General features: G+C 43.0%; 2 protein-coding genes across 3 annotated transcripts in view; one reads left to right on the top strand and one right to left on the bottom strand.

The window, feature by feature from the left end:
- LATS2 (large tumor suppressor kinase 2) overlaps nucleotides 1-13,275 on the top strand; it is a 48,378-nt gene extending 35,103 nt beyond the window's left edge. For both annotated transcript variants that reach the window (XM_066175849.1, XM_066175848.1), the window contains 6 exons: nucleotides 932-1,064; nucleotides 2,958-4,495; nucleotides 7,208-7,790; nucleotides 8,418-8,600; nucleotides 9,813-9,919; nucleotides 10,667-13,275. In XM_066175849.1, coding sequence (XP_066031946.1) covers nucleotides 932-1,064; nucleotides 2,958-4,495; nucleotides 7,208-7,790; nucleotides 8,418-8,600; nucleotides 9,813-9,919; nucleotides 10,667-11,161 — 3,039 coding nt within the window. In that variant the 3' untranslated portion in view covers nucleotides 11,162-13,275. The remainder of the gene's footprint in view (nucleotides 1-931; nucleotides 1,065-2,957; nucleotides 4,496-7,207; nucleotides 7,791-8,417; nucleotides 8,601-9,812; nucleotides 9,920-10,666) is intronic.
- MRPL57 (mitochondrial ribosomal protein L57) overlaps nucleotides 1-24,996 on the bottom strand; it is a 120,968-nt gene that overhangs the window by 83,401 nt on the left and 12,571 nt on the right. The window lies entirely within an intron of this gene.

Here is a 24,996-nt window from a genome sequence, read left to right as displayed (position 1 = left end):
CCTCAGCAGCTACTTTTGGGTAGGTATCCAACTTTTTGAGGGGGGAAGTTCTGTGAATTAAATTCAACATCAAAGCTCTGGATTTCAGTTTCTCCATCATTTCAGACAAGACCATGCAGCCTCATGAGCAATTTTGAGAATTTTGCTTTGCAACCATGCAGTGCTAGAGTCATTGAAAGGTGTTTAATATACCTGAGCTATAAGTAAAAGTACAAACAACTGCAAGGAGCTCTAGAGCAGGAGTTGTTAACCGTGATTGTGAAGTTTAGCTGGAGCATTCATATTTGCCCCAGTTTTAGTTTTCAGTCTGCATGTCTGGCACCCATATTAACTTCTCAGTGATGGACACATGCTCAATAAAATGCAGCCAAAAAGACTGACAGTGTAACTTTCAGTTTGGGATGCCCAGTCATTTTCCAAACAAATAGTGGATGATGTCCCAGGTGTTCTGAAAACAGCAGTTTCTCTTCCCTATTGACTCTAGTGAGCAGTAATCAACCCCTGCCTGATTAGCTTCTTTGTGGTATTTGTGAAAGGGTAAAGTTTTTAATGTGTTCAGGAGTGACTAAGAGACATGCTCTCAAATGCTAACAGCTAAATTTTCATTTCATCCATTGTGAAATGATGCTGCCTTTTCCATACCTGATTCAAAAATTGTTTTAAGGGCTCTTGAAGTACACATTTTAATTTGAGGCTTCTTTAATGGCCAGGTTCTGGGTGGGTTGTATGTTTTGTTATTTTCTTCTTAAAATTTTTGAGTTGTGTAAGGCATGCAAATGCTTTCAAAATACGAGTCCATTTGGCTTCAGGCAGCTGTGATCTGGTGTTTAAAATGTTCCTATTAATGTGAGGACACTTACTGCTTTCCAGCTTGCAGTCCAGTGCTTGGGTTTTGTCACAACTTGCTTCAATTCTTGTTTGCTTTGTACAGGAGATGGCTGTCCGAGCACTGAAGCAGACAGGGAGCAGAAGTATTGAGGCAGCCCTGGAGTACATCAGTAAGATGAGCTACTTGGATCCTAGAAATGAACAGATAGTACGTGTAATTAAGCAAACCTCACCAGGTGAGCATGATTTTCTTGTTTGTTTGTTTGTTTGTTTTAAGTGTGTTCTTTCTTGTAAAAAGCTAGTTTTTAAAGTAGGGTCGTCACTGGGGAGAAGTGTTGGACAGCAGCGTTCCAAAGCAGTCTTCCAGGAGACAGTGAAGTGAATCTGGCCTTGCAAGGCCAACTGGGCTGGAACCTCAATACAGGTCACCTGCTTCCAAAAAGTTGTCTCTGTACACATTCAATGGTCCACCTTCTTAAACAGAAATCTGTTGTTCAAATCCAAATATTCCCCCATTGGAGAACAGACTTACTGCTATACAAATCTAGGAGGTGGATATCGTATCTCCCTTGACATCAAGATTATTTGCCCAGCTGAATTATGTGTGCCAAAGAAGGACGGTTATTGCTGCTACTTTTCGTGGCCTCTGTTAAGGGAAACAAAGTCAGCTTGCTCCTAGGCTTAGCATGAATCCTGCTGACAGAGATGACAAATGGGTCTTATGGCTGCCTCCCACTTTCAGGCCAGAGTAGCCACTTCTTAGGATGCTTAGGATTGCCACAGCCTCATCAGTGCATCTCACTGTGTCCCACCAGATGAGCTGTCAGGAGTGTTGTTGTAAGAATAGCCTCAGTAATGCTGGCCTCGTGTTATCACAGGAGAAAGCTGCCAGTCATAGATTTCACTTTAAAGATCTCTGATTATTTGTCCAACCTGATTCCATTTCAAAACATTGCATTCTTCGTGAAGGTGTCATTTAGTGTGGTGCACACCCTCAGTGTGCAGAGTGTGCATAAGCCTGTCTTACTGCCCTGCATGTCCCTGTGTGTCTGTAGGCAGCAGGGCTTGTGTGTCAAGGTGAGGAGTCAGCAGCTGTGCTCAGGTGTGCTGCATCTGGCCCAGCTGGGATGTGCTGTACTGCTAAAAGCTTGTAATGCATTGTTCAAGCCTGTTAGTTCAGTATGACTATTACAGGCTTTGTGAAGTCAGGATTTTAAAAGGAAATAGTTTAGGCATAAATGGTCCAAGTCCTGTGATTAGTGAGAGCTAAAGAACCAGAAGGGAAACAAAAACAGCACAGTCTCCCCTTGTCTTTTAGCACAGCCAGTGCTTTATACACCTGCAATTTGTCTTCAGATCAAAGAACTGATGAAAAGTGCCGTTAACAGTTCTGCTCTAGGAATGCTGCTATCTTGTCTCTGCACATTCTTCAAGCTAAGATTAATATGTTGACACCTTGAAAGATTTTCCTTCCCAAGAGTTGGAAGATGAGTAGTATGAGGGGGTCTGACACGTTGGAAGGAATACAGGGCAAACTGTATGATGACTTTGTTTAAATGAAGAAGGAAAGGGATTTTTGAGAAGGATGGAAGAGAGAGATGTAAACAGAAAACCAGTGTGAGCAAGGTGGCTCACTGTGCAGAAGATGGACTGTGTGATGGCCTAATAGTTTGTAGCAATGTTGACTTTAAGTTACATAGAAAGGTCTTCCAGGAGCTTTTTTCCTCCCATTTTTGTACCTAACACTTTGCTCTGTAGCTACTTCTGTCTGAGAGCAATGACTGCTAATACTGGTCCAGCTTTAAGAAACGGGTTGTCTGATGAGTTCATAGTTAGGGAATTTGTGCTTCTATTTTCATGATTTGATAGGACTCCCTGATGATTCCTGGCATGAACATTATTGTGAGCCAGGAGCTTGTTATCAGTAGGAATACTTGGCATCTGTAACTTTAAATATTCAGAGTGCTTAATTTAGATTTTGAAAAGTGTTTTTATAACACATACTCCCAGAGCAGTGTGCATGTGTGTGTGTGTGTGTGTGTATGAGAAGTACATGATGGATGAGAAGTACAAAGTAATTGGTTCATCTGAATTGTTTCCTAACATTCTTCTGTGTTCTTTTTATAAAGGAAAGGGTATTGTGCCAAATAATGTAACCCGCAGGCCAAGCTTTGAAGGATCAAATGAATCTTTTCCGTCCTACCATCAGATCAGTAATGCAGCCTATGAAGGGACAGGCTTTGGAGCAGAAGGTGCAAATATGCTTACTGAGGTTCCAAGGCCATACATGGACTATTTAATCTCTACTTCTCAGTCTTCAGCTATGACTGGTCCTGTACAGCGACCCTCTGGAGTAGGCACTCACAGCACACCCGCGAGCCATCAGCAGAAAACATACCCTGCAAATATGGAGTCGTCTGTGATTAATTATCCAGTGGCTAATCACAGCAGCCAGGCCTTGCAGCTGCAGGCATCCCATGGCTGCAACAGCCAACATTACAGCAGGCAGCACATGATGGTGCAGGGGGAACCTATGGGATATGGTGTTCAGCGGAGTCCATCCTTCCAAAACAAGATGCAGCAGGAGGGGGGATATGCCAATCTCCCAAATAAAGGGGCAGTTGTTCAGAACAATACTGGTCATGCATTTCAGCAGGCACCAGCAAGCCTGTATATCTCACATTCTCATCACAAACAGACAAGTCCTTCTTCTCATCAAATGCATGTGATTTCCAGAGGTCCAGCCTTTGCTAATGATTTTTCAGACAGTCCACCACAAAATCTATTAACTCCATCTAGAAATAGCCTAAACATGGACCTCTATGACATGAATAATCCTCAAGTTCAGCAGTGGCAGGCAGCAACAGCATCCCGCAGAGATTCTTTACAAAACCCAGGAATAGAAACATCTCCACGGCAACATGTATCCTTCAGACCTGATGCCGCTGTGCCGAGCAGAACAAACTCCTTCAACAACCACCAGCAACAGCCACAAGTGACAGTGTCTATGAGACAGGTTCCTCCAGGAAAACCCGATCCTTCCATTACGTCTCCAAACACAATCACAGCAGTCACGTCTGCTCATATCCTCCAGCCAGTGAAGAGCATGCGAGTGATGAGGCCAGAGCCTCAGACTGCAGTGGGACCTTCCCATCCTGGGTGGTTGCCTGCACAGGCACCGGCTGTGGATGGCTTGGAGATCATGGAGCAGCATGTGCCACCGCCTGGAGCAGCTAATGCCTATCAGCTGGATGTGGATTATGGTAACCAGGAGCTGCGGTGTCCCCCCCCACCCTATCCCAAGCATTTGTTACTTCCTGGCACCTCTGAGCAGTTTGATATCAACTGCTTGTGCATGGGCGTGGAGCAGACTCTGCGCGTGGTCCCCAGTTCAACAAGCAACAAGGCTGAGGAGAGCAGTGAGCGAAATGATAAAAGCAGCAAGAACACTAAAGCTGAAAAACCAAGCAAAGACAAAAAGCAGATTCAGACGTCTCCGGTGCCTGTGCGAAAAAATGGCAAAGATGAGGAAAAGCGAGAATCCCGAATAAAGAGCTACTCACCTTTTGCCTTCAAGTTCTACATGGAGCAACATGTAGAGAACGTCATAAAGACCTACCAGCAGAAAATTAACAGAAGGTTACAACTGGAGCAAGAAATGGCAAAAGTAATTCTTGTTTTTTTTATATTTATATCTAATAGGGTCAAATTGATTATTGCTATTTTTAATTTGTAAAAAAAAAAAAATTGTAAAGGCAGAGTCCACTGAATTAGTAGGTATGAGACACCTCCCTATACCAGACTGTATCCACTTAGAAGTGTGGATGCAGGTCTGGGAGGCTGTTTGAAAGGCCTGAGATGTGAAATGATACTTCTTCATATCAGAAAAGTAAAATTTACCCATATTATAGGTAAGAACTTAGAAGGCAGGCTTGAGGCTGAGATAATTCTGGCAATACTTCGGCAGCTCTTGCAAAACTCTTTGCTCTAGTTCTTCCTTGCTGTTCCATGTTTGCTGCTCATTCACTACAGCCATGGTTCAGCTTGGCAGTCACTGTGCCATATTTTCAGATGACTGTGTAATATGTGACTGAAAGTTGTCTGTTGAACACATGGAAGTAATAATGTCATGCAGGTAACCATATTGGACCATCTTGAAGTGATCTTGGGGCCTCTGCCAGAATTTGTTCTAGGGGCAGGTCTCAGGGTGATGCATTTTGGGTGATAGAACTTCTTTCATGCCTAACTGTAGTTCTCGAATCCAAGTACTCTGATAGTGCTGCTTAAAACAAAGCTGCCAAGCTCTGATGGTTGGTCTGGCAGTTCTGTTTCTAATTCTTACTTGTGGAAGAGGAAGAGGGTTTTTTTTTTTCTTCCCAGGCATGACTGGAATATGACTAGTCTGCTTTTGCACTGAAGGATAAGCTCTAAGGAAAGCTGTTATTAATGCATAATGGGAAATAATTAACTACCCAATCTTCCCTAGCACAGTCAGTTTCCAGAGTCAATTGATTCGACACTCACATTGCACCACAAAACTCAGGAGTTTGTTTGTTGAGGTTAGAATTAAAAGAATATTCTTGGAAAATCTCTTGAAACATTGGCATTTTACTGACAGTTAATAGTTTGTCCTCACTGCAAGTACAGGTTGTATTGTGTTGCTTGAGTTTAGTGAATATTTTCCTGAGATAGGGAATGATCTCTGGAGAGGTATAACAGCATCTAATTGTGCTAGTTATTCTCTTCTGACTCTTCAGCTTTCCCTCATTCAGAGATAATTCAGCTATAAACAAAAACAACTCCTTCCCCTAGAAATCTTATCACTGACTGAAAATACACATGCAGGAGACTTTTGGCTGTCTTAATACTGCGTTATTCTAGAATTAGCAAGAACAGAGCACACTCATTATTTTACCCTAAAAAATAAACATTTCCTTTATTATAGATTGATGTAGTTATCTTTCATTTCAAAAACAGTATTTCTTGTTTTGATTTGGTTGTTTACTTCAGTCTGAAACTTCATCCTACCTGTTCTGCAAGTTTCTGTAGACTTCCCCCATCCTTTATTCATACAGATTTAATTTTTATACCATGGGGATCTCATTGCATAGTCTGGCTGCCCACATTCATCTTTAGATACCTAGACTACAGATGTGAAATTAAATCAACCTAAGCAGCAGCCCTGTGGGTGTATGCTTGAGTTTCTAGCCTGCTGATCAGGAGGCTGTGTCAGCCCCCTCCACCCTCCCAATGGCCCCTTCTCACCAGGCACTGATCTTTCTCTCAAAAGTAGTTCAATTGATGGCAGTTAATTCAGGATTTTGGGACTGGGGTGTGCAGAAGGAAAAGAGCGTGCTGCAGGAAGTGTGTTGTCAGAGGAGCCTGGGGTTCAGCCTAGGGGTTTCTGCTGGCGGAGGCCACCAGTGGCTCTCAGCACAGGGCCAGACATCGAAGTTGGCAGAGTTGGCATTCTGCAGGCTCTGTCTTGAAAGGTGAAGAAAATCTGGTTGGATCCTGCTGTTTCTCTCTTTTCCAGGAGGTTTCTCCCCACAGCCCTGTGAAATGTTACTGGGAGGCTCTCTGGAGACAGGAGGTGGACAAGCCAGCTGTTCTACAGTTTGGGTGCAGAGGGAAAATACTGCATTTAGGAGGGAAATAGCACCAGGGTTTGGGCTGCAGTGGCTGAGGAGAGACCAGCCTGAGGATTTTATGTACATATTTTGGGAGGGGGGAAAAGAGAAGTGTATAGAACAGATGCTCAGGAGATCTAAAAACCTTGGGAGTGGAGGCTGTAAATGGCAGAGGAAGAAACACAGTTTCTAAAGAAGGTTCCAAGGCATTTGGGAATGTGTAGGTCAAAACCAGCTTTTTAATTACAACACAAAACCAAACAAACATTACCCAAGGTAGGAACTGTTAATGTGAGTTGCACTGGGGAACCATTCATGAGCAAAGTGAACTGCCGCACATAGGTTAAGTTTCAGTTTCAATTAAGCTGGGCTTAAGTGCACATACATATAGTGGAGTGCAGTGGCAAAGTGCACATTTGAAAGGTGTAAACCAAATCTCATGGTCAGGTTTGTTATGTTGTATTCCCCTCTCTGACAATATTGCTCCATGCCTTCTTGTTCAGCCAAAACAGACAGGCATACCAGTCTCGGATACTGCAAATCCAGGCAACAGGTTTAGGCACAGTGGGCTTGCCCCTTTTTTCAGAAATACCTCAACTGACAGACAAGAGATTATGTCCCTCATGAATACATAGTTTCTGGTTCTTGGTTAATTTTTCTGAGAAATGTGTTTTGGGAATGCTCATTTATTTTTCTCTTGCTATGAATGTAACAGTACTAGCTCTTGTGGTTTGCTTTCCTTTGTAAAGGCAGGCCTCTGTGAAGCAGAACAGGAACAAATGAGGAAAATTCTCTACCAGAAGGAGTCCAACTACAACAGACTTAAAAGGGCCAAAATGGACAAATCTATGTTTGTGAAAATCAAGACTCTGGGTATTGGTGCATTTGGAGAAGTATGCCTGGCCTGCAAAGTGGACACCCATGCCCTGTATGCCATGAAGACTCTGCGAAAGAAGGATGTGCTGAACCGGAATCAGGTGGCTCACGTCAAAGCAGAGAGGGACATACTTGCTGAGGCAGACAATGAGTGGGTGGTTAAACTCTATTATTCCTTCCAAGATAAAGACAATTTGTACTTTGTGATGGACTACATCCCTGGTGGGGATATGATGAGCCTGCTGATTCGGATGGAGGTCTTCCCAGAGCGTCTGGCTAGATTTTATATTGCAGAGCTCACGTTGGCCATAGAGAGTGTACACAAAATGGGATTTATTCATCGAGACATCAAGCCTGACAACATTCTGATAGACCTCGATGGCCATATCAAACTGACTGACTTTGGACTGTGTACTGGATTCAGGTGGACTCACAATTCAAAATACTATCAGAAAGGTAATATTTTTACCCTTTTTCTAGGATGGTACTGTGTTACTTGTTTTGAGACAAGCACCTACTTCTTGACAGAAACACTAGATCAGGAAACTGGACAAACAGTCAGCAGCAATCTAATGTGTCTGTCTCTCTCTGACTCACTCAATTAGCTTGTGTCCAGTCCTTTTGCTTCCAATACTGTTCAAAACCCTGTCAGTAATGTGGCTGTCCACTGCAGCAGCAGCAGTTTTTCAGTTTATACTTGTTTGGAGGGTCTCTTTTGGTGGTGAAATGTTTTAATCACAGATTTGGAGTAGTCCGTATGTCTCCTGCATGTGCTATTGAGTACTGGTGTCTGTTGGCAAAAAGGTCATAAACAATTGGTGTAGCTAACTTAAGTATATTCCGCAGTTCTCTGTCCTCCGTATGGAACTATACTTCCTTGTGCTGAGACAGAGATGTTTTGTTGGACATTTTGTATGGAAAACCAGTTGTGAATGGGAGGGCATTAAAAAATACCTTGGGTTTAAAGTTTAAATGCAGTTTTTCACTGAGAGTAGGAGGTGGCTCTGGACCTGGGTAAATACTTCTCTCTTTGTGTGTTGAGTTTTATGACCATGAGTGTGAACCTTCTCTCCCATTTGAAAGGGAGCCATATCAGACAAGACAGCATGGAGCCCAGTGATCTTTGGGATGATGTGTCCAACTGTCGATGTGGAGATAGGCTGAAGACATTGGAACAAAGAGCTAAGAAGCAGCACCAGAGATGTCTGGCCCACTCATTGGTTGGAACCCCTAATTACATTGCTCCCGAAGTCCTGCTTCGTAAAGGTAGGTAAACTTGTATTTTTCTCCTGTTTCACTTTTATTTTTTTTTCCTTGAATAAGTTTGCTGCTTTGGAAGATTGTCATTCTGAAGGCCACAAACACTTAGCTGAGATTAAGGAGAACTCCTCATGCTCCAGTGTTTAGCATCAGTTCACTGACACTGGGGGTGGCCATACTTTGTGTGTGTAATGTCCACACTCTGAGGCCTTTGAGTGAGGCTAATAAATGTGTTGGATAAATGTGCTTGATAAATGTGTTTAGCAGTGATACTTTTCAAGTATAAAGCAGATTATCTGTGCTCATGGACTACAACTCTGATGGCTACCAAGTGTACACAGACCAGTGGGTAGCCAGCTGATAATTCTGGATCACGGATTCAGATGGGCCACTTAAGCATGGACAATGTAAACTTGTGGAAATGCGTCCTCCACATTCCCAGCAGAACCTGTGGAATCCAACAGAAAGCTTTCCACAATTTACTCCGGACACCCTGCATTCAAAAGCTTAGCTTGAGGAATTTGGACAGTACTTGGTGACTATTCCATGCAGAGCTGACATGGTCACTGTAATAAAGAGATTAGGTGTTCAGAGTTATCTGCAAGCTAGATCCTAAGCCTGATCTTCTCTAACAGAGATTTCACATTGGATCCTACATCATCTGATGACACAAATTCTATTGAAATGTGTTTAAATCTTTTTTTTTTTTTTTCAGATCTTAAACATTTACCTTATTGTTCTTGTCACAGCAATTAAGTGATTAAAGTTGTTCCTTTGCTTGAAACTTGCTCAGGAAGTCGTTGGTAGCTTTCTTCTGTCTGTAGAGCCAGAGTAAATCTTTCAGCAGCTTTTCAAAGTCATGGAGTCACCACCTCCACTGAACCTAGGGTGGACATCAGTTGCTAAATATTTTTGTTATTCTTTGAGGTTCAATTTGTCTGCGTAGCTGTGGGACTGGGCACAAAAAAAACCTCCTTCCTTCTTACTAGTGACAGTTTCATGTTTCACTTTTGTTGAGAATTTATTCAGAAAGGTTCAAGGACAACAGGATTAGATCTTTACTAACAGCGGGAGAATTTAGGTCAGCAAGCAGAAGTCACAAACCTTTTGTCAGAAAAGGCAGAAGTTTGTGCTGTATGTTTTAACACTTAATTGCGAGTAGCTCTTTAACACATTCTCCTTGGCTAGTGGAGGTCAACCTTTTAACCTGCCTTTCAGGATACACTCAGCTCTGTGACTGGTGGAGTGTTGGTGTGATCCTCTTTGAGATGTTAGTGGGACAGCCTCCTTTCCTGGCTCCTACACCCACAGAAACCCAGCTAAAGGTAAGTTGAAGCAAAGTTCCAGTCTGTGGTAGCAAAATTTTAACCCTTCCCTTCTCTTCAATGAGCAGACCTACTCCCCTTTCTTTTGCTAGAGAAAGGAGTGATGGTTACAAAAGCCTGATTTTAAATAGTTCTGTGCAAGCACATATCCTTCGCCAGTAAATGAAGACACTGAATATCAGACTAGAACTGACTTGTCCAGCTGCAGAGATAGGTACTAGTTTTATGAGTCTTCTGAGCAGAGTTGTGATTTCTCAAGCACAAGTTCATCCATTTAAATTCCTTAGGGTGCCTATTAGTACCTGATATGCCAGTAACAATTGTAGTTGGCAATATAAGTGTTTCAAAATTGAGCAACGATATTTCTTTATTAGAAAGGATCTGTCTCGTGACCACTTCTCCTAGTTTACATTTTGGAGACAAAGAGAAGTAATTCCTTGAAGTCGTTCCACAAAATTGTGTGTAAATTGAGTATGTTCTCAAATCTGACTACAGGAACGTTGAGGAAGTAATTTGCCTTTTTGAAAAATGGAATTGTTCCTTTTGTGTGCTAGCCAACAGTGTTTTTCTGGTTCATTAGAGTAATTACTAGTAGGAAATGCAATCTAGTAATTGGGTTCCCGAAGCTGTGACCTATGCAGACTGTGAGATGACTTGTTATGTGTGCACTCCTGTACAGTTCATGTTGGCCATTGGAAGAGTTCTGTTCCCAGATCAGAAGTTCCTTAATACCTTTGTTACCTGCAGGTGATAAATTGGGAAAGCACACTGCACATTCCCTCACAGATCAAGCTGAGCCCTGAGGCAACTGATCTGATCACAAAGCTCTGCTGTGCTGCTGAGGACAGGCTTGGAAGAAATGGAGCAGATGATATTAAAGCCCATTCTTTCTTTCACTCTATGGACTTCTCTACCGATATCCGTAGGCAGCCAGCTCCCTATGTTCCAAAGATCAGCCATCCAATGGACACTTCAAATTTTGATCCAGTTGAAGAAGAAAGTCCTTGGAATGATGCTAGTGGTGACAGCACCAGGACCTGGGATCCACTAGCCTCTTCCAACAGCAAACACACAGAGCACGCTTTCTATGAGTTTACTTTCCGAAGATTCTTTGATGACAACGGGTATCCGTTCAGGTATCCCAAACCTTCTGGACTGGAAGTTTGCCAGTCTGAGAAGTCAGATGTAGAAGACAAAGGTGTGGTGGATCAGACTGGAGCTTGTCAGCCTGTATATGTGTAAATTATTGTATAGAGTACTCCAGATAAGACTAATCTCAAATCCAATAGAGCCTTTAACTGATCCTTTAGGAGCTGATCCTGCAGCATTTGTTCAGGCGTATATTCAGCTGAGGCTGGAGACATACTGGGGAGTAAAAGAAGCTTGCAGGGCCAGGTCCTAAAGATGGCACTCTTGAAAGTTCAGGTCAGTTCTACTGTAAATAACTTTGTTGATAATTACACTTGAAATCCTGGTCTTCACCAAAATCTGCAAGGCCAGCAGTCTTTCATTTCTAGGCCTATTTTTATTTGAGGTCAGCACCCCCGTTACTCAGATTAACACTTACAGACTTCTGCAACTGTCAGCGTTATTTTTTAAATGAATAAAGAGCACTTATATTTTGTTTATAGCAGGGTTTTTTTCCTACTAAATTATAGGGATTAACTTTGACAAATCATGCTGCTGTTCTTCTTTTATACATTTTTATTTTATCCATAGCACTTACTTCACATTTAGGAAGATGCATAAAGCTGAAGAACATGTGTTGAAAGGTCTCTGTGCAATAATGTAAGAAAGAGAAAAAAAAAAGAAAAAATGAAAAAAATAAAACCGCTCTAATTTTCTAAATTTACTGATGCCATTGTATTTACACCGTGATTTTTGTTTATTGTATGTATTTTCCACATTTCAAAATTGTGACATAACCTTAAAGCTGCTTTATTTCCTTCTGCTTATTGGAGTGTAATAGAAAGTGTGAGCAAGTGGCAACTTGGGTGTGATTTCATTGTCTCGTGTGTGAAGAATGTTGCATGAGCAGTGTTTTTCTATTTGAAATGGCCTTTTCTTGCCATTCGCAGGCAGGTCCTGTGGATTCATTTTTCTAAGCGTCTAAAATTAGACCATTTTAAACCGCGTGTTGATAATGTATTGTGTGGATGGTTTCCTCTTATGATTGTATCCAATATTAGTTTTGTAAAACAGATTGCAAGGGTTGTACCTGAGTAGTGCTGTTGTGGTCTGATGTAATAGATGGTTTCAGGAAGCACACGTCACAGGCACGCACGTTTCCCCACCAAGTATCAGCATCCAGAACATTGCAAAGGAGCAGGTTTGTGGGGATAACTTGGATGGGGCTGGCTCAGGCAGGAGCAGCACAGAGGCTGTGGCTCCAGCTGGCAGAGGCAGCACAGCGTCCAGACCGGAGCGTCTCCCAACACGGGGGTCTCATAACGCAGCAATGGGTGCCTGCAGCTCCACGGACGCCCATGGAACCTGGAGGTACGTGGCTTTCCAGACATCAGACCCCACATGTAACAGGCTGTGTATCCATTTAGGACCCTAGTGTTTTAGGCACTGACATTGGAAAATGTTGGCATTGTTGGCAGGTCATTCTGTCCCATTGTCTAGAGGTTAAAATGTTGCTGTGATGGAGCACAATAGGCCTTCATTTCTGTCAAATTATAGGCATACTTTAAAATATCAGTTCTTAACTATGTTAAAATATGCATTTTTCTTGTACGTATAAGTGAAAATTATTCAAGATGTTATCAGAATACTAAAGATAATTAAGCCATACATATTTGCATATATATTATATATAACTAAATAAGTAAACACACACAAAAATCCATAATTCAGATTAGTGTAACAGTCCTATTTAAAGTGATTGACCTAATAACATTTGAGGAAAACACTCCTTTAATGTGTTTTTGCATTATTTTATTTTTAAATCTGGAGCTTCGTTATTTTTTCCGTATATTATTCCACGTATTATTCCTTAATGTTTTAGCATATCCTATCCTATCCATTGTTTAGATATCTAAGCAACAACATATGAATTCATCAGCCTAAACTAAACAAAAATGATTGTGTATTTGTTTACATTTGTATGAAAGGAATGTTCTGAGGTATGCAGTGCTTGTGTTGTGACAGTTCATGTAAGATTCAGTATTACTGCTTTTTTATATAGTAATGCCATTTTTTTGTTATTTACATCTATCTGACATTCTTTCATGTGGTAGGTTCTTTCTCAGGAACTCAATTTAACTGTTATTTATTGATATATCATTGCCTTTGAAAGCTTCTACTGGCAGAATTTATTAAAAATCTGAATCAGAATCTACAGTGTGTTATGTGTTATTCAATCCTCCTTTGAGGCAGAAGTTTTAATGGGTTTCTTTTTGTAATGTTATTGATGGGGTTGAGCTGCAAACATAAGATGAAAATCTCATCTCTCCTGCAGCATTTGATGTGGAATCTCCAGCCAGGTACCTTCAGACGATTTCTTCTGTCCTCACGGCCCTTAGGACAGGCCTAAGGAGCAGGATTCTAGGTAAAACTCAGTTTGGAGTCACTAGTTCAGTGGATGGAATAGATATGGAATGGAATAGATAAAACTGAACACAGTCACTCTCTGTGCAGTGGTGGTGCTGCCAGGGCAGCCACAACCTTGGCTTGCCCCCTCTGGCTGTTGCCTCTGATTCATTTCTAAAACACAGATAATTCACCTGCACATACAGAATCTATGCAACTAAGCAAAACAAGAGAAACCAGCCCAGAAGGAAACAGGTGCTTCCACCATTACTGATTTACAATCTGTGCTGCAGGGAACATAAGCCAACTCCCCTTTCACCTAAAGAAGAACTGATTTGAAAAACTGATCTTTCAAGTTTATCATGCACTGTCTGTAAAAGCCTCTTGTCCTTTGCAGACATTTCAGAGGTAAACAAAAACTTGGGAGTATACTTTATGAAATTTGGACAGGTAAACCTTGTGTCACATCCTGAGCCTAGCTCTAGTTCTTGTTTCTGCTGAACTTCCTTTAAAATCAAATATCTTCTTTTCAGAGGTTATAAAAACTCAGGGATGGTATTAAAATATCTCTTCCTCAAAAAAAAAAAAAAAACCAAACCAAAAACAAACAAACAAAAAACCACAAACCAACCCCACACCCCAAACCCAGATAACTAAAAACTCAGAGGGCTGCCAGGAACAGAAAGGAGCCTCTGCAAACCTTTCATACCTGTGCTCTTCAGTGGGGCCAGATTTGCTAAGCAGCACCAACAATGCTTGAGAAGCAAATTATTCCTAGTTGGATGCAAAAGAACTGGCAGTGGAAGTTATAACCATGTGCCGAGCTTGAACAACATGAAAGCTAAAAGGGAGAGAAGCATTTGACTTTTAAATGGAAATGGAAGAATGAGGCTATGCAGGAAACAGGCGATAGCCTGGAACTGGATGGAAAATTGGTCTCACGAGCACAAGAAAATTCTTTTCCCTGTAATTTTTGAGGTATGAAATAACTGCCTTAAAAGATTTCCTAGAGAAACTGCAATGAGAAGAGGAATTTAGAACATATAATTTGGTACTATCCCAAAATGCAGAAACATTGGCAGAAAATGGCAACTGTTACTAAATTTATTACTGGAATTAAAAATAATACATCTTTCCCACAGGAAATAATCTTAGGAATAGATAATGTAGAAATAGCAACCATTAAAACACACACACCCCACCCCCCCCCAAAAAAAAAAAAGTGTAAAAATGTTTTTCCTGGCAGAGAAATCTGCTGCAGCAAAGAACATGGAAACTGTGCCTACTTCATGTTTCTGTTGTGAGCAGTGAATGAACAGTGGGCAGCTTTTGGTAAAATTGGAGTCCTGGGTTCCATCTTACCGAAACTGAGGATCTGATCCATGAAGCTGGGGTCGCCTTCTGCAAAATGCAACACTAGCTCCAGCCTTGCAGAAGAAACTGGAGCCTGGTGACATGGACAACAGAAATTTGAATAGACTGATGGATGCACTGACTTTGAGCTCTCGTGGTTTTGAAAGTGTCTTTACTTCAGGGCTGTGAGATGAAAAATGCCTGTGACAGCATCTATTATTTTTTAATGTGTAAAGAAAATAGGGCTTTATGAAGCAGGCCTTGGGTGATCTTAAGTGTTTTTCAGACTTCAGTGGGGCTCAAAAAATAGAGATAAGGCAGACCACATCTCATCCCCATGACCCAAGAAAGCCCCAGGTACTTAGCTGTTGTAAGAAGCGGGGAAATTGAGTGTACAAGTGGGTCGAGGGAGATAGCTGATCCTGTTAGGCTGTGAGTGGCAGACAGGAAAAAGACTTTAAAGATGGTTCAGCCTTGCTGTAGCATGCAGTGGTTACCCCAGGGGGGTGCACATGTTGAGGAGAACATTCTTGGCATGTCCTGTTGGTCTTGCCCTTGGGAGCACAGCAGCCTTCCCAGGGAGTCCTGCTGGACCGGAGGGAGCCTGCACATGTCCTCACAGTGAGCCAGGCCTGCAGCTTTGGGTATTGCTGTACAGGGAAGGGAGGCTGCATTGCTCCCTCACTCCCACACCACCTCTGTCCCTGGGCTGCTTTAGGGCAAAGCAGAGCAACAGCTCACCCCGATGCTGCTGGTTTGCCCAGCCAAGTGCCACAAAGGAGCTCATCATGTGCCACAAAGCGTAGCCACAGATGGAAAGCTTTTCCCCTAAACTCCAGGCTGTTCCTATGAAGGCCACATCAACTGTCCCAGAAATACGCTTGTCATAAGTTATAGTGCTTTTTTTTTTCTCCTGCTTTTATGCTGTTGGGCAGCTATGGGTGAGGTTTCTTTCCTTTTTTCGGTCAACAGTTGACTGCACAATTCTGCTCCTTTCCAAAGGGAGCTCTGATAGGTTTCTGTGGCCGGAGGGGAAACTGAACTAGGGAGGAGAAGGATCTGCAAGTCACCCAGTAATATGGCAAAGTTAACCCACTAAAGTGGGTTATCTTTAGTAATGCAAAGTCTGAAAATGAAATCACTGCTCCTGAGGGCAGCCTCTCCTCAGCCTCTCGTGGTGGCCTCATGCTCTGATGCATTACTGTGTCTTCTTGACAGCTGCTTTCCATAGCATTGGTCATTCTTGGCCTCAATAGCAGCAGTAAGCTCAGCTCAGCAACTGCCTGTGGCTTTTACTGGTCTGATGCCAATTTCAAAGTTAATTTCACTAAAAAGAGACCTGATCGTGCTCAATAGTACAGCCAGCAAAAAGGAAAGGAGGGAGCACACATTTACCTTTTATGTGTCTAACTTTGCTACTGGGACCTTGGCACAAGGACAAAAGTGTGCATTGGCACATTCTTATGAAAGGCTCAGTTGTCCAATACTTCACAGGTACGTTCTGCAGCTATTTATGTGTTTGGGTTTGCCTCAATATTGGAGGATTGGTAAGAGGTTTTTTGATTTGGTTTTCTAGGCATGAAATCTAACAGGTAAGAAAGGTCAAAATTCAGCCTCAAAAGCGCCTTTGTAGAGTGTGATTTACCCTGATGTTGTGACAACTCCAACAAAAGGAAGGTATTTTTATAGGAGGAATTCAATTTCCACACTGGTGGAAACCAGGAAGACTGCAGATACCCAAGCCAACCAGGGACTGGCAGGAAGAGCAGTAGGTATCAAGGCTGGCTTTACAGCTGGATCTGCTTTGGCTGGGGCCAGGGATGAGCAGACAATAGAAACACAGAAATGCCACAGTTGGCAGAGACTTCTGGAGGTCTGCTCTCGAACCTCTGACTCACCATGGGCTGCAGCCCATACTGGGACCGGCCAGCCAGGCTTTTGTCCAGGAAAAGCCTCCAGAGATGACACATCCTCCCCCAGCACAAGGGCCTGAGGCTGAGTGGAACAGAAGATGGCTGTCATCAACCAGATCTGCGGGTCTCCAAGCCCTTGGGGGCCTGTCTGTGGGGGTTTTGTGGTTGTTCTCCTTGGCATTGTGGCCCTGCACAGAAGCCTCATATCACCATTGAGTGTTGTACCATAGCTGTAGGAATGCATGGTCAGACGGTGCCCAGCCAAAAGATCCTGAAAGAGAGTATGGCTAAAGGGCTGCATGAAGTATTCTGAAGCTGTTGCGGTGTTGGGGCACAGACCACCCTGGCTGTTCCCCAGCCTTTGCCCACCACTGGGCACAGCTGTGCTTGGCCAGAACACAAGTCTCACCTGAAAGGAGCCCATTTCAGAAAATGTGCACCCACACAGCCATAGATCAGTGAGGTGACTGCCACAGATCAGGCACCTATTCACAGGCAGAAGTACCAGAAAAACGTTAGACCACTGATAGGAATGATGGTGATCTGCTGCAAATCTGGTGGGACACCCATGGTATGTCACCAGGGGGAGTAATAATACCTTTTCTATAACCATCTTCTCAACGTGTGCCTTGTCCCTGCTATGCAGAGGGACTGTCACACTGACACATGTCAGTGCTCTGCCCCCCAAATGCTTAATTCTGGGGCAATTATCTAAATAAAAGTATCTCCCAGAAGAAAGTTGTCTTTCAGTTCCCAGGGTTTGGCTGGGGACAGGCTGTTTCCCTCAGGGAAATCTATTTGTGTTGCTGAAGACCAAATCCCTGGGCAGAAGGAGGTGAATTCAAATCCATAGTGGGTTTTCTTTCCCCAAAGAAAATGCTTCACATAGGAAAAATATTGGTTCGACAAAATGGAAATATTTTGGGAGAACTTACCAGTGCATTTACAGTCATATTTCTAAAACATGGTAAAAATATTTTGTTTCCAAAGAAATCAAACCAAAAAAATGTAATAAAAAAGGCCAACGGCTTATATTTTATATTTAACACACTATATTCAGAATTCCAAACATTAAAATGAACTGCAATGACTATGTCATTTTGAAGTTTCCAGAACAGATTTTGGAAATACAATTTCGTGGAAATTTCCAACTGTGCATTCCAATTTAGGCCTGAAGGATTGTTTTAACATTCAATTTCCCACATAGCAGGACCTGCCAACTTAAACTAGCTCTAAAAATAACAAAAGAGGTCAAACAAATCCAACTAATATCTGAAATAAAAATGAACCTAATTGACAGCCTCATCCCACATGTAGCTCTGATATTATCAATCTTCTTGCCCTCTTCTGAAGTTTAATCCATATTCCAGCCAGGGCTGGGAATGGGAATCACAGCAGGAGGGGCTCTGCGGATGTGATGGTCCAAGCCAGTGTCTGCAGTGCCGTAGGTGGAGGGTGTCACACGCTGGGGACAGAGCAGGAGCACACAGAGCAGCACCCTCAGCCTTAGTGGGGGCCTGGCCAAGCTGCTGGGCCTGCTCCACACATTCCCATGCTGAGCCGATTGCTGGGAAGCGTCACTTTGTGAAGTGCCAGAGCGGGACAAGGGAAGGTTTTTTACCCCGGCTTGTAGCTGAGGCACTGACACTGCTGTGCACACAGTTTGCTTTAGTTTGTTGAAATGCTGTGGTTTGCTGATTCGGAGTTATTCTTTTCTATTATGGTTAAGTCGGGGGAACAGTGGTGGCTGGAATTGGTGTCCCAAGCGGCTGCATGTTTGCAGCAATGCAGGAATGTCTTGTTATTGCTGTTTTCAAAATGAACCATGGCCCAGATGTGCTTGGCAGCTTTCCCAGTGGAAGGTAATGAGGAGTGTAGATGACAAGGTGTAGTGATGTGGAAGCATTTCAGGGCTGGCAGGTTTAAGGCCTTTAACCCGAGGCCCAGAGCAGACAAGCAGGAGTGAGCGTGGTGCAAGAGCAGGAATTGTTACCCCTGCTGTGGCAGAAATGGAGCAGTGAGCAGTGACCACTCCTAAAGCCAAGTGGTACTCAAGCATTTGTGCCCATACTAGTGGCACTGGTGGACTAATGTCCAATCCCCTAGGGATGTTTTTCTGTCCCCACTAGTTGGGACAGCCTGACAGAGCCAGTGAGTAGCTAAGCAGCACAGATTGTCATGGCCCATGGCAAGATTAGTCATCTTGCGGCTACAGAAGGACACATCTGAGGGTCGTGGAGCCACCCAGGGTGCTAGCCAAGCCTACGTCTCTACTGTCACAGCTAAGTGTGGAACATCAGGTGCCTCACAGGTACCAGGCTAAGAGTGGCCCTATGTGATGCCCACAGGAAAAAATATTCTGGGGTGCCTCCATATTTCATGTCCCCATAAACTGGTGCTGTTTGATGGAGGGGCCTCCTGGTGTTCTTTGACCGAACCCAAATTCCACATAGCAATCAAGACCAACCCCTGCCTTAGCCAAAGCCACGCGCCCTAGCCAAAGCCAATTTCATATTCCTAGCAGCCTTGCACTTGGCCCTGATAGTTAATACAATCACGACCTTGAAGCCTGTAACTCAAAGTCACAGCAAAATGAAGAACCTCAAGCAGGTTGGAGGCGACTGGAGGCAGCCTGCTGAGCAGCCGTGACAGCAGCGTCTCTCTCTGCAGTGCTTTTCTCTTGTGTTGGTTTCTATTAAATTCAGCCCACTTCAAGATCTCCTTCACAGAGTGAGAAACCTGGTGGCAAGCTGCAAAAATTCTAATTGCTCAGTGTGGCAATAGCTTGGAGGGTTTTATAACAGCTGGCTCAAGAATCAGCTGATTTAATATGTGGTTTTCCCAAAGCAGAGTAAATTGCTTCCAGCACATTCCTGCTTTGGTTCCTGTAAGACACCTTGAGATGACCTTATGCTGCCTGCTCTGAGTTCAGCACAGGAGGTTGGACCTGCAGGACCCCTTCCAGCCTCAGGACTCTGGGCCAAGGATGGCAAGGGGCTTCTGGAGGCTCTGCTGGCCAGAATGTGGAAGCCTCAGCAGCAGGGAAGAAAAAAAAAAATGGAAGCAATTAATAAGATGGGAAGTAGTTTGTCTGGAAGAAAAACTCTTTTCTAGCAGCCGAGTAGCAGTTGGGAAAAGTTTTAACCATGAAGCATTGCTGTAAGTAGCAAGAAGAAGAAAACAGTGCTATTCAGTGGGCTTAGGAGTCACTTTGTGGTAAGAACAAGTCATGGTGTGGCGCAGACAGCAACTGGACAACCCCAGCGACAGCAGCTGGAGCTCAGGGGGCAGGGAGGAAACTTTCTGAAACAGATTGCAGATCTCTGGTTCTGTCTGCTCTTTTTTGATACATTGAAATTCACTTTGCAGCTCAATGACTGACTTAAATTAAATGATTAATATCCTCACTTTTACAGAAAGCATCCTCATCCCTTTATTATGAATTTAAATGTTACTTTGCATTTTCTGAGTGTCAACATGCATAATCAGGCTTGACTTTCTTTTGAGAAATATCAATAAAATAACAGCTTCTACTGTCAGGCTCTGGCACAATTCCCAGTCATTGAGCTACTTGAAACAACATTTGTCATTGCAAAAAAACCATTTCTGAAAATAACAAGAACTGTGCCGTACAAGTTTAACTGCTGCCCTCTTTTGGGTAGGATAATTACTGCTTATCTCTGTCGGGATGCTCTACCACCAACAGACACGGAATTAACTCTGCGTCAGGAGCACAGTGGTGGAATGGTTCTGTACACAGCATAATATCCTTGAATAGCCCAAATTCCACATGCTGTTTGTACTTTACAATCAACGGTGGATTTCCTATGAAGGATTTATGCCATCAGTGGTAGTTTCTTTGTCTCTCTGTTCTTCTACAGTTCCTGTGGGCACTGAATAACTCTGTGCTGCAGGACACTGTGGATCACAAACTCAGATTGCAGGCTGAGTTTTAAATGAGTTTTAATTGCTTGCAGAATACCAAGGAGAATAATGTGGATTTATCCAGTCTCTGTGGCCTGATTTTCAGATGGTTTTCTCTTGTGCTGGGAAACCCAGAGTTAATATGTACTTATATTAACATGAGCATATTGTGCCTCTATTAAGATTCTTTCCTCTAGTGTTTGTATTTATTTTTAAAGTGAGTAAAAGCAGTTAAGTGGCCACAAGGGGGATAACCAGAATCTGTCAGAGAAAATACTGGTAAATGTCCCGAGACAAAAGCAGTAGAAATGTAGAGGCAGGAAAGGATGTTTGAAGCTCAGGGAAAAGGCATTAAAGAACACCTGTGCCTTTGCAAATCAGCTTCTAGTTTATTTTTAAATCCTGGGATATGAGTCAAAGGTGAAGCATTTCCCTTTAAATGTTTGCACAGGCAGCTACAGCTGATCAGTGAGAAGAAGCAAGAGGTGACCAGTATAGAATCAGTGGAGATTTTGGGGCAAAATGCCTGTGCCTGGGTGCATGCTTTCTTTCCTCTGCCACTCTTCCTTTCAGTGGACAAAAAGTGAAATAAGGGAGGTGCAAGTTCAGAAAACGTGTTGTTCTGTGATCCTTCCAGCCTGCCCTTGCCTTCGGCTTCACTTGTAGCACTGAGGCTAAGCAGAGGGGATGCAAAGGTTTGTCACTAGGATTACCTTCCCTTCCCTTCCCTCTCCCTAACAGACTCTGGAGCAGTGGCTTGAAAAATGAATGTATCACATGTCAAATATATGAAAGAAGCTGAAACACAATTCCTAAAAGGTGTTTACAAACATTTGATTTCTTAGTTCCCTCTCCTCCCTTTAGACAGCTCTGGCAACTCTCTGGTGGCTGCACAGCCACCACAAACTGTCCCCCCCATCCCAAGTCCAAATCCCATGGAGTCTCTGAATTCATGGTGCAAAGATGCTCAAACACCAAAACTTGCTCCACTCCTTACAGGTTGCTGAGGATCCTTCTTCAAGCTGATGCCAGATTGGCAGAAAACAAGATTCTCACTGTAGACAAGGGAGTGCTTTACCTGACCAGGACAGAGTATCTTGTTATGTATGTTCTGGTATCTCTATGGGAAAGGGTGGCTAATTGTATCTCCTTGGGGTACTGGAGTGTGGTGTATGGTGAAGTTCCTGCATCAGAACGCTATTTTTCTGTTTCTTTATTCCTTACCTGAAGGTAGATGCTACTGTTTAACTTGTATAATTTTGTATGAGTTTTCTGCAAGAGATTTTTTGGTAAGTGCATATATTCATCTTTTAAAGGAGTGCCTTGTTAACTGGGGAGACTTGGTCCCTCTCTAGCTTGATACTGTTGTTTATACAAAATAAAACATCTTTAACATGTGAAGTTAATAGAGCTTCCACTATATGAGAGCCAGTGCTCTGATGAAATGGACTGTCACAAGAGGGGTGAGAGAAACTTTTGGCTCCAGGAGATCTGAGGTCCAAGGTCCTGAGCTGTCTCCTACCTCCAGCCATGAGGCCACTGACTCTGCTGAAGCAAAAGCAGCCTCCTGTTTGGTCACAGGTGAGAAAGCTGGGGCTTGGGTGTCTCTTGCCCACAAACAGATGCAGAGCTCTGGTCAGAGGTGGCAAATAGGTCACACAGGTGTTGTGTTTTCTCTCTAGACCAAAATTGGTTGTCTCTGGTGGTTCCTTCAACAAAGGGTTGCATTTATTATAAGCTTCTAAGAAGATGTCCAGCTCACCCTAAGAATTATTTATGGGACCTGGCTGTGTACTTTGAGGTGACACCACAAGTTCAGGCACTGATGTCTTTTGTTGATCTACTCTTGGTGATTTTTAGGACTGAGGTCTGGATGTCCTCAGCATCTGCTGATGCTAATGAGAGCTGAGAGCACCCCATGAACTCACTAGATTAAGTGCTAACCTTAATAACTGCTGATCTAAATGTTCCCACATCAGCAGCCAAGGACAGGAAAAAATGTTCTGGAAATTTAATTTAATTTCTCAGCATGAGTATCCTGCATGGAGCTTATCCCTGCTGCTGGACTGTCTTCTCACAGAATGCTACAGTCACTAGCTTTGAGGGACCTGCTGATTCTATGTTGAAATCTCATTCTAAATGTGATCCCTTTAGGTGTTATTTGGCTTTCACATAACTACAACCAAGTTGACTGTGCAAAAATTTATGTTCATGGTGTCTACACCCTTGTGAACTGGACAGAGAGGAGGACTTATTGTTTAGTAACTGTGGAGCCCAACAGTAATCACATCCCACAGGCTTGCTACATTGGAAAACCGTTTTGTGGAATAAAATACAGTGATAATAATAATCCCCAGATGCTGTGGGAGATGGAAGCCAAAGCTGTGGTTGGTAAAGGCCATCTCGTGGTAAGGCACTCATGTTGTCATATTAAAAAATCCATCAGGAGATGCCCTTAAGTTAAATAACTTGAGCCACCCCCAAACTTTCTGCATTACTGATGGTATTTTAGGGGCCCAAAAGTGAAGATGACATTTTCCAGTAGGCACATACTGGGCAAGGGCTTGATAACAGGGACAAGTGACATTCTGGCCCCAGTCACAGGGTGACCCAGGCTGCAAAGAAAAATGGATTTTTTCTTTTTGAGGTAGGTTTTAGAAACTTCTCTTGTTTAAAATGTAGTTCCCCAGCAGTTTTAAAAATGGTGTCCAAGAATGCTTTTTAAAATAAGTGCCATAGTTAAGACAATTCCACAGATATGCTAAAACAAGACTAACAAATCTGCTAAACACAGGCTACCACAGTCAGGTCATCATCTTCACACCAGAGCAGAGCACAGCAGACTACTTTTACAGCAAGTCAAGGAAGTGACCAGAGTGCTGCCAGACCTCAATAGCTTTGGAAAATGTAATGGAGATGCTCCATTGCTGCATATTTTTGCCAAAGTGCAGACATGTACACACATTCAGTGTTCTTTGAAGCAAAGCCAAGATAACTCACAAGGAGCTTACAACAAAGTTACACCATGTTGTAGCCAGCATCAAACTGATGGCCTTCTGAAATTTTTTCAAATATGAAACCCAATAAGAAGAGTTTAATTTCACCGTAATATCTTGCTTTATACTAACGAAGCCTTGAACTCGAACTACATTATGTATTACTTGTATATTGTTCTCACTGCAGGCTTAATTAATATCAGTGTCTAACAAGGGGCAGTTACCTATCTTAATTTTTTAATACTCAGTTTTCAAAAAGGTATCTATTCACAGAGTTGGCTATAAGGTCAACTCTGCTTCAAATAACAAGTGACAGCAAAATATCTGAAGAGTAGTTCCAGTGCAAGGAAAAAAAAGAAAAAAAGAAAAAAAAAAAGCAGCACACAGAAAGGTCATCTCTTCATGCCAGAGAAACTGGATGAATCATTATGTTACTCTGGGGACTACTATTGTTTGATGGGCCAGACTTACCCTGCTCTTTTCCAGTCTGGATCTCAGTTTAGGGGTCATTGTCCCCATCTAACAACCTTTCCATCTGTGATTATGTAAAAGAACAGATTGATGACGGGGAGAACTTCAACTGCATCAGGTGAGGAGGAGTGTGCAGAGGACCACTGCTCAAGCTGGACAGAGGAGATAACTTTTCTTTTGCCTTTAGTTGTGCTAGACCAGCTGTTCTGCCTCCATTGCAAATATACAGCACCCCTGGAATGAGTCCAACAATGTCTTACTGGGAAAGAAGATATGAGGAAAGGAGGATTTGGATCCTAATGTAGGCAGCTGGTGTTCTCTTAGGCAGCCTCAGGTAGTCCATGGAGAAGTTTACTAGCAGTGTCTGGATACAGTCCTGACTTAAACAGGTCATGGAGGCTGAACAGTGCTGTGGTTTCCAGGAGAGATTTCTCCAGTCGAGGATGATGTTGATCAGCTGGGAAGCCACATGGCTGCTCCCAGCACAGAAAGGGAGAGTTTTGCCAAAACTGCTTCATGAAATAGAGAGAAGGTGGGTGCCTCTGGGACCCTGCTTCCCTCCAAACAGTGTTGTGGCATTTCTTAAGAAGCTGCCTCCAGCAATGGCATATGTTGAAGGGATCTCTCGGGTGCTCCTCAAGCCTCTCCTGCTTGCTCTTGCCATTTCACATCATGACACAGTGCAGCTGCCATCTGTCCAAACCCTCTCTGTGACAGCGGTGGCCAGTCCTGTTTCATGGGCAACATCCTCACCAAAATATTTACAACAGAGAAACCAGGTTCACCCCTTCTAAATAAACATGGATGCAGTTGCAAGAGAGGCTGAAAAGAAATGAAATTGCTTGGTTCCCAACAAAAGTTAATGCAGATTATTCCATTATTTCAA

Source organism: Chamaea fasciata, unplaced genomic scaffold, assembly GCF_029207755.1.
Source record: "Chamaea fasciata isolate MVZ Bird 193981 ecotype frontalis unplaced genomic scaffold, bChaFas1.0.hap1 SCAF_2, whole genome shotgun sequence".
Classification (NCBI taxonomy): Eukaryota; Metazoa; Chordata; class Aves; order Passeriformes; family Sylviidae; genus Chamaea; species Chamaea fasciata.
The sequence above is the reverse complement of the archived record's forward strand: the minus strand, read 5'-3'. Positions and strand labels throughout refer to the sequence as shown.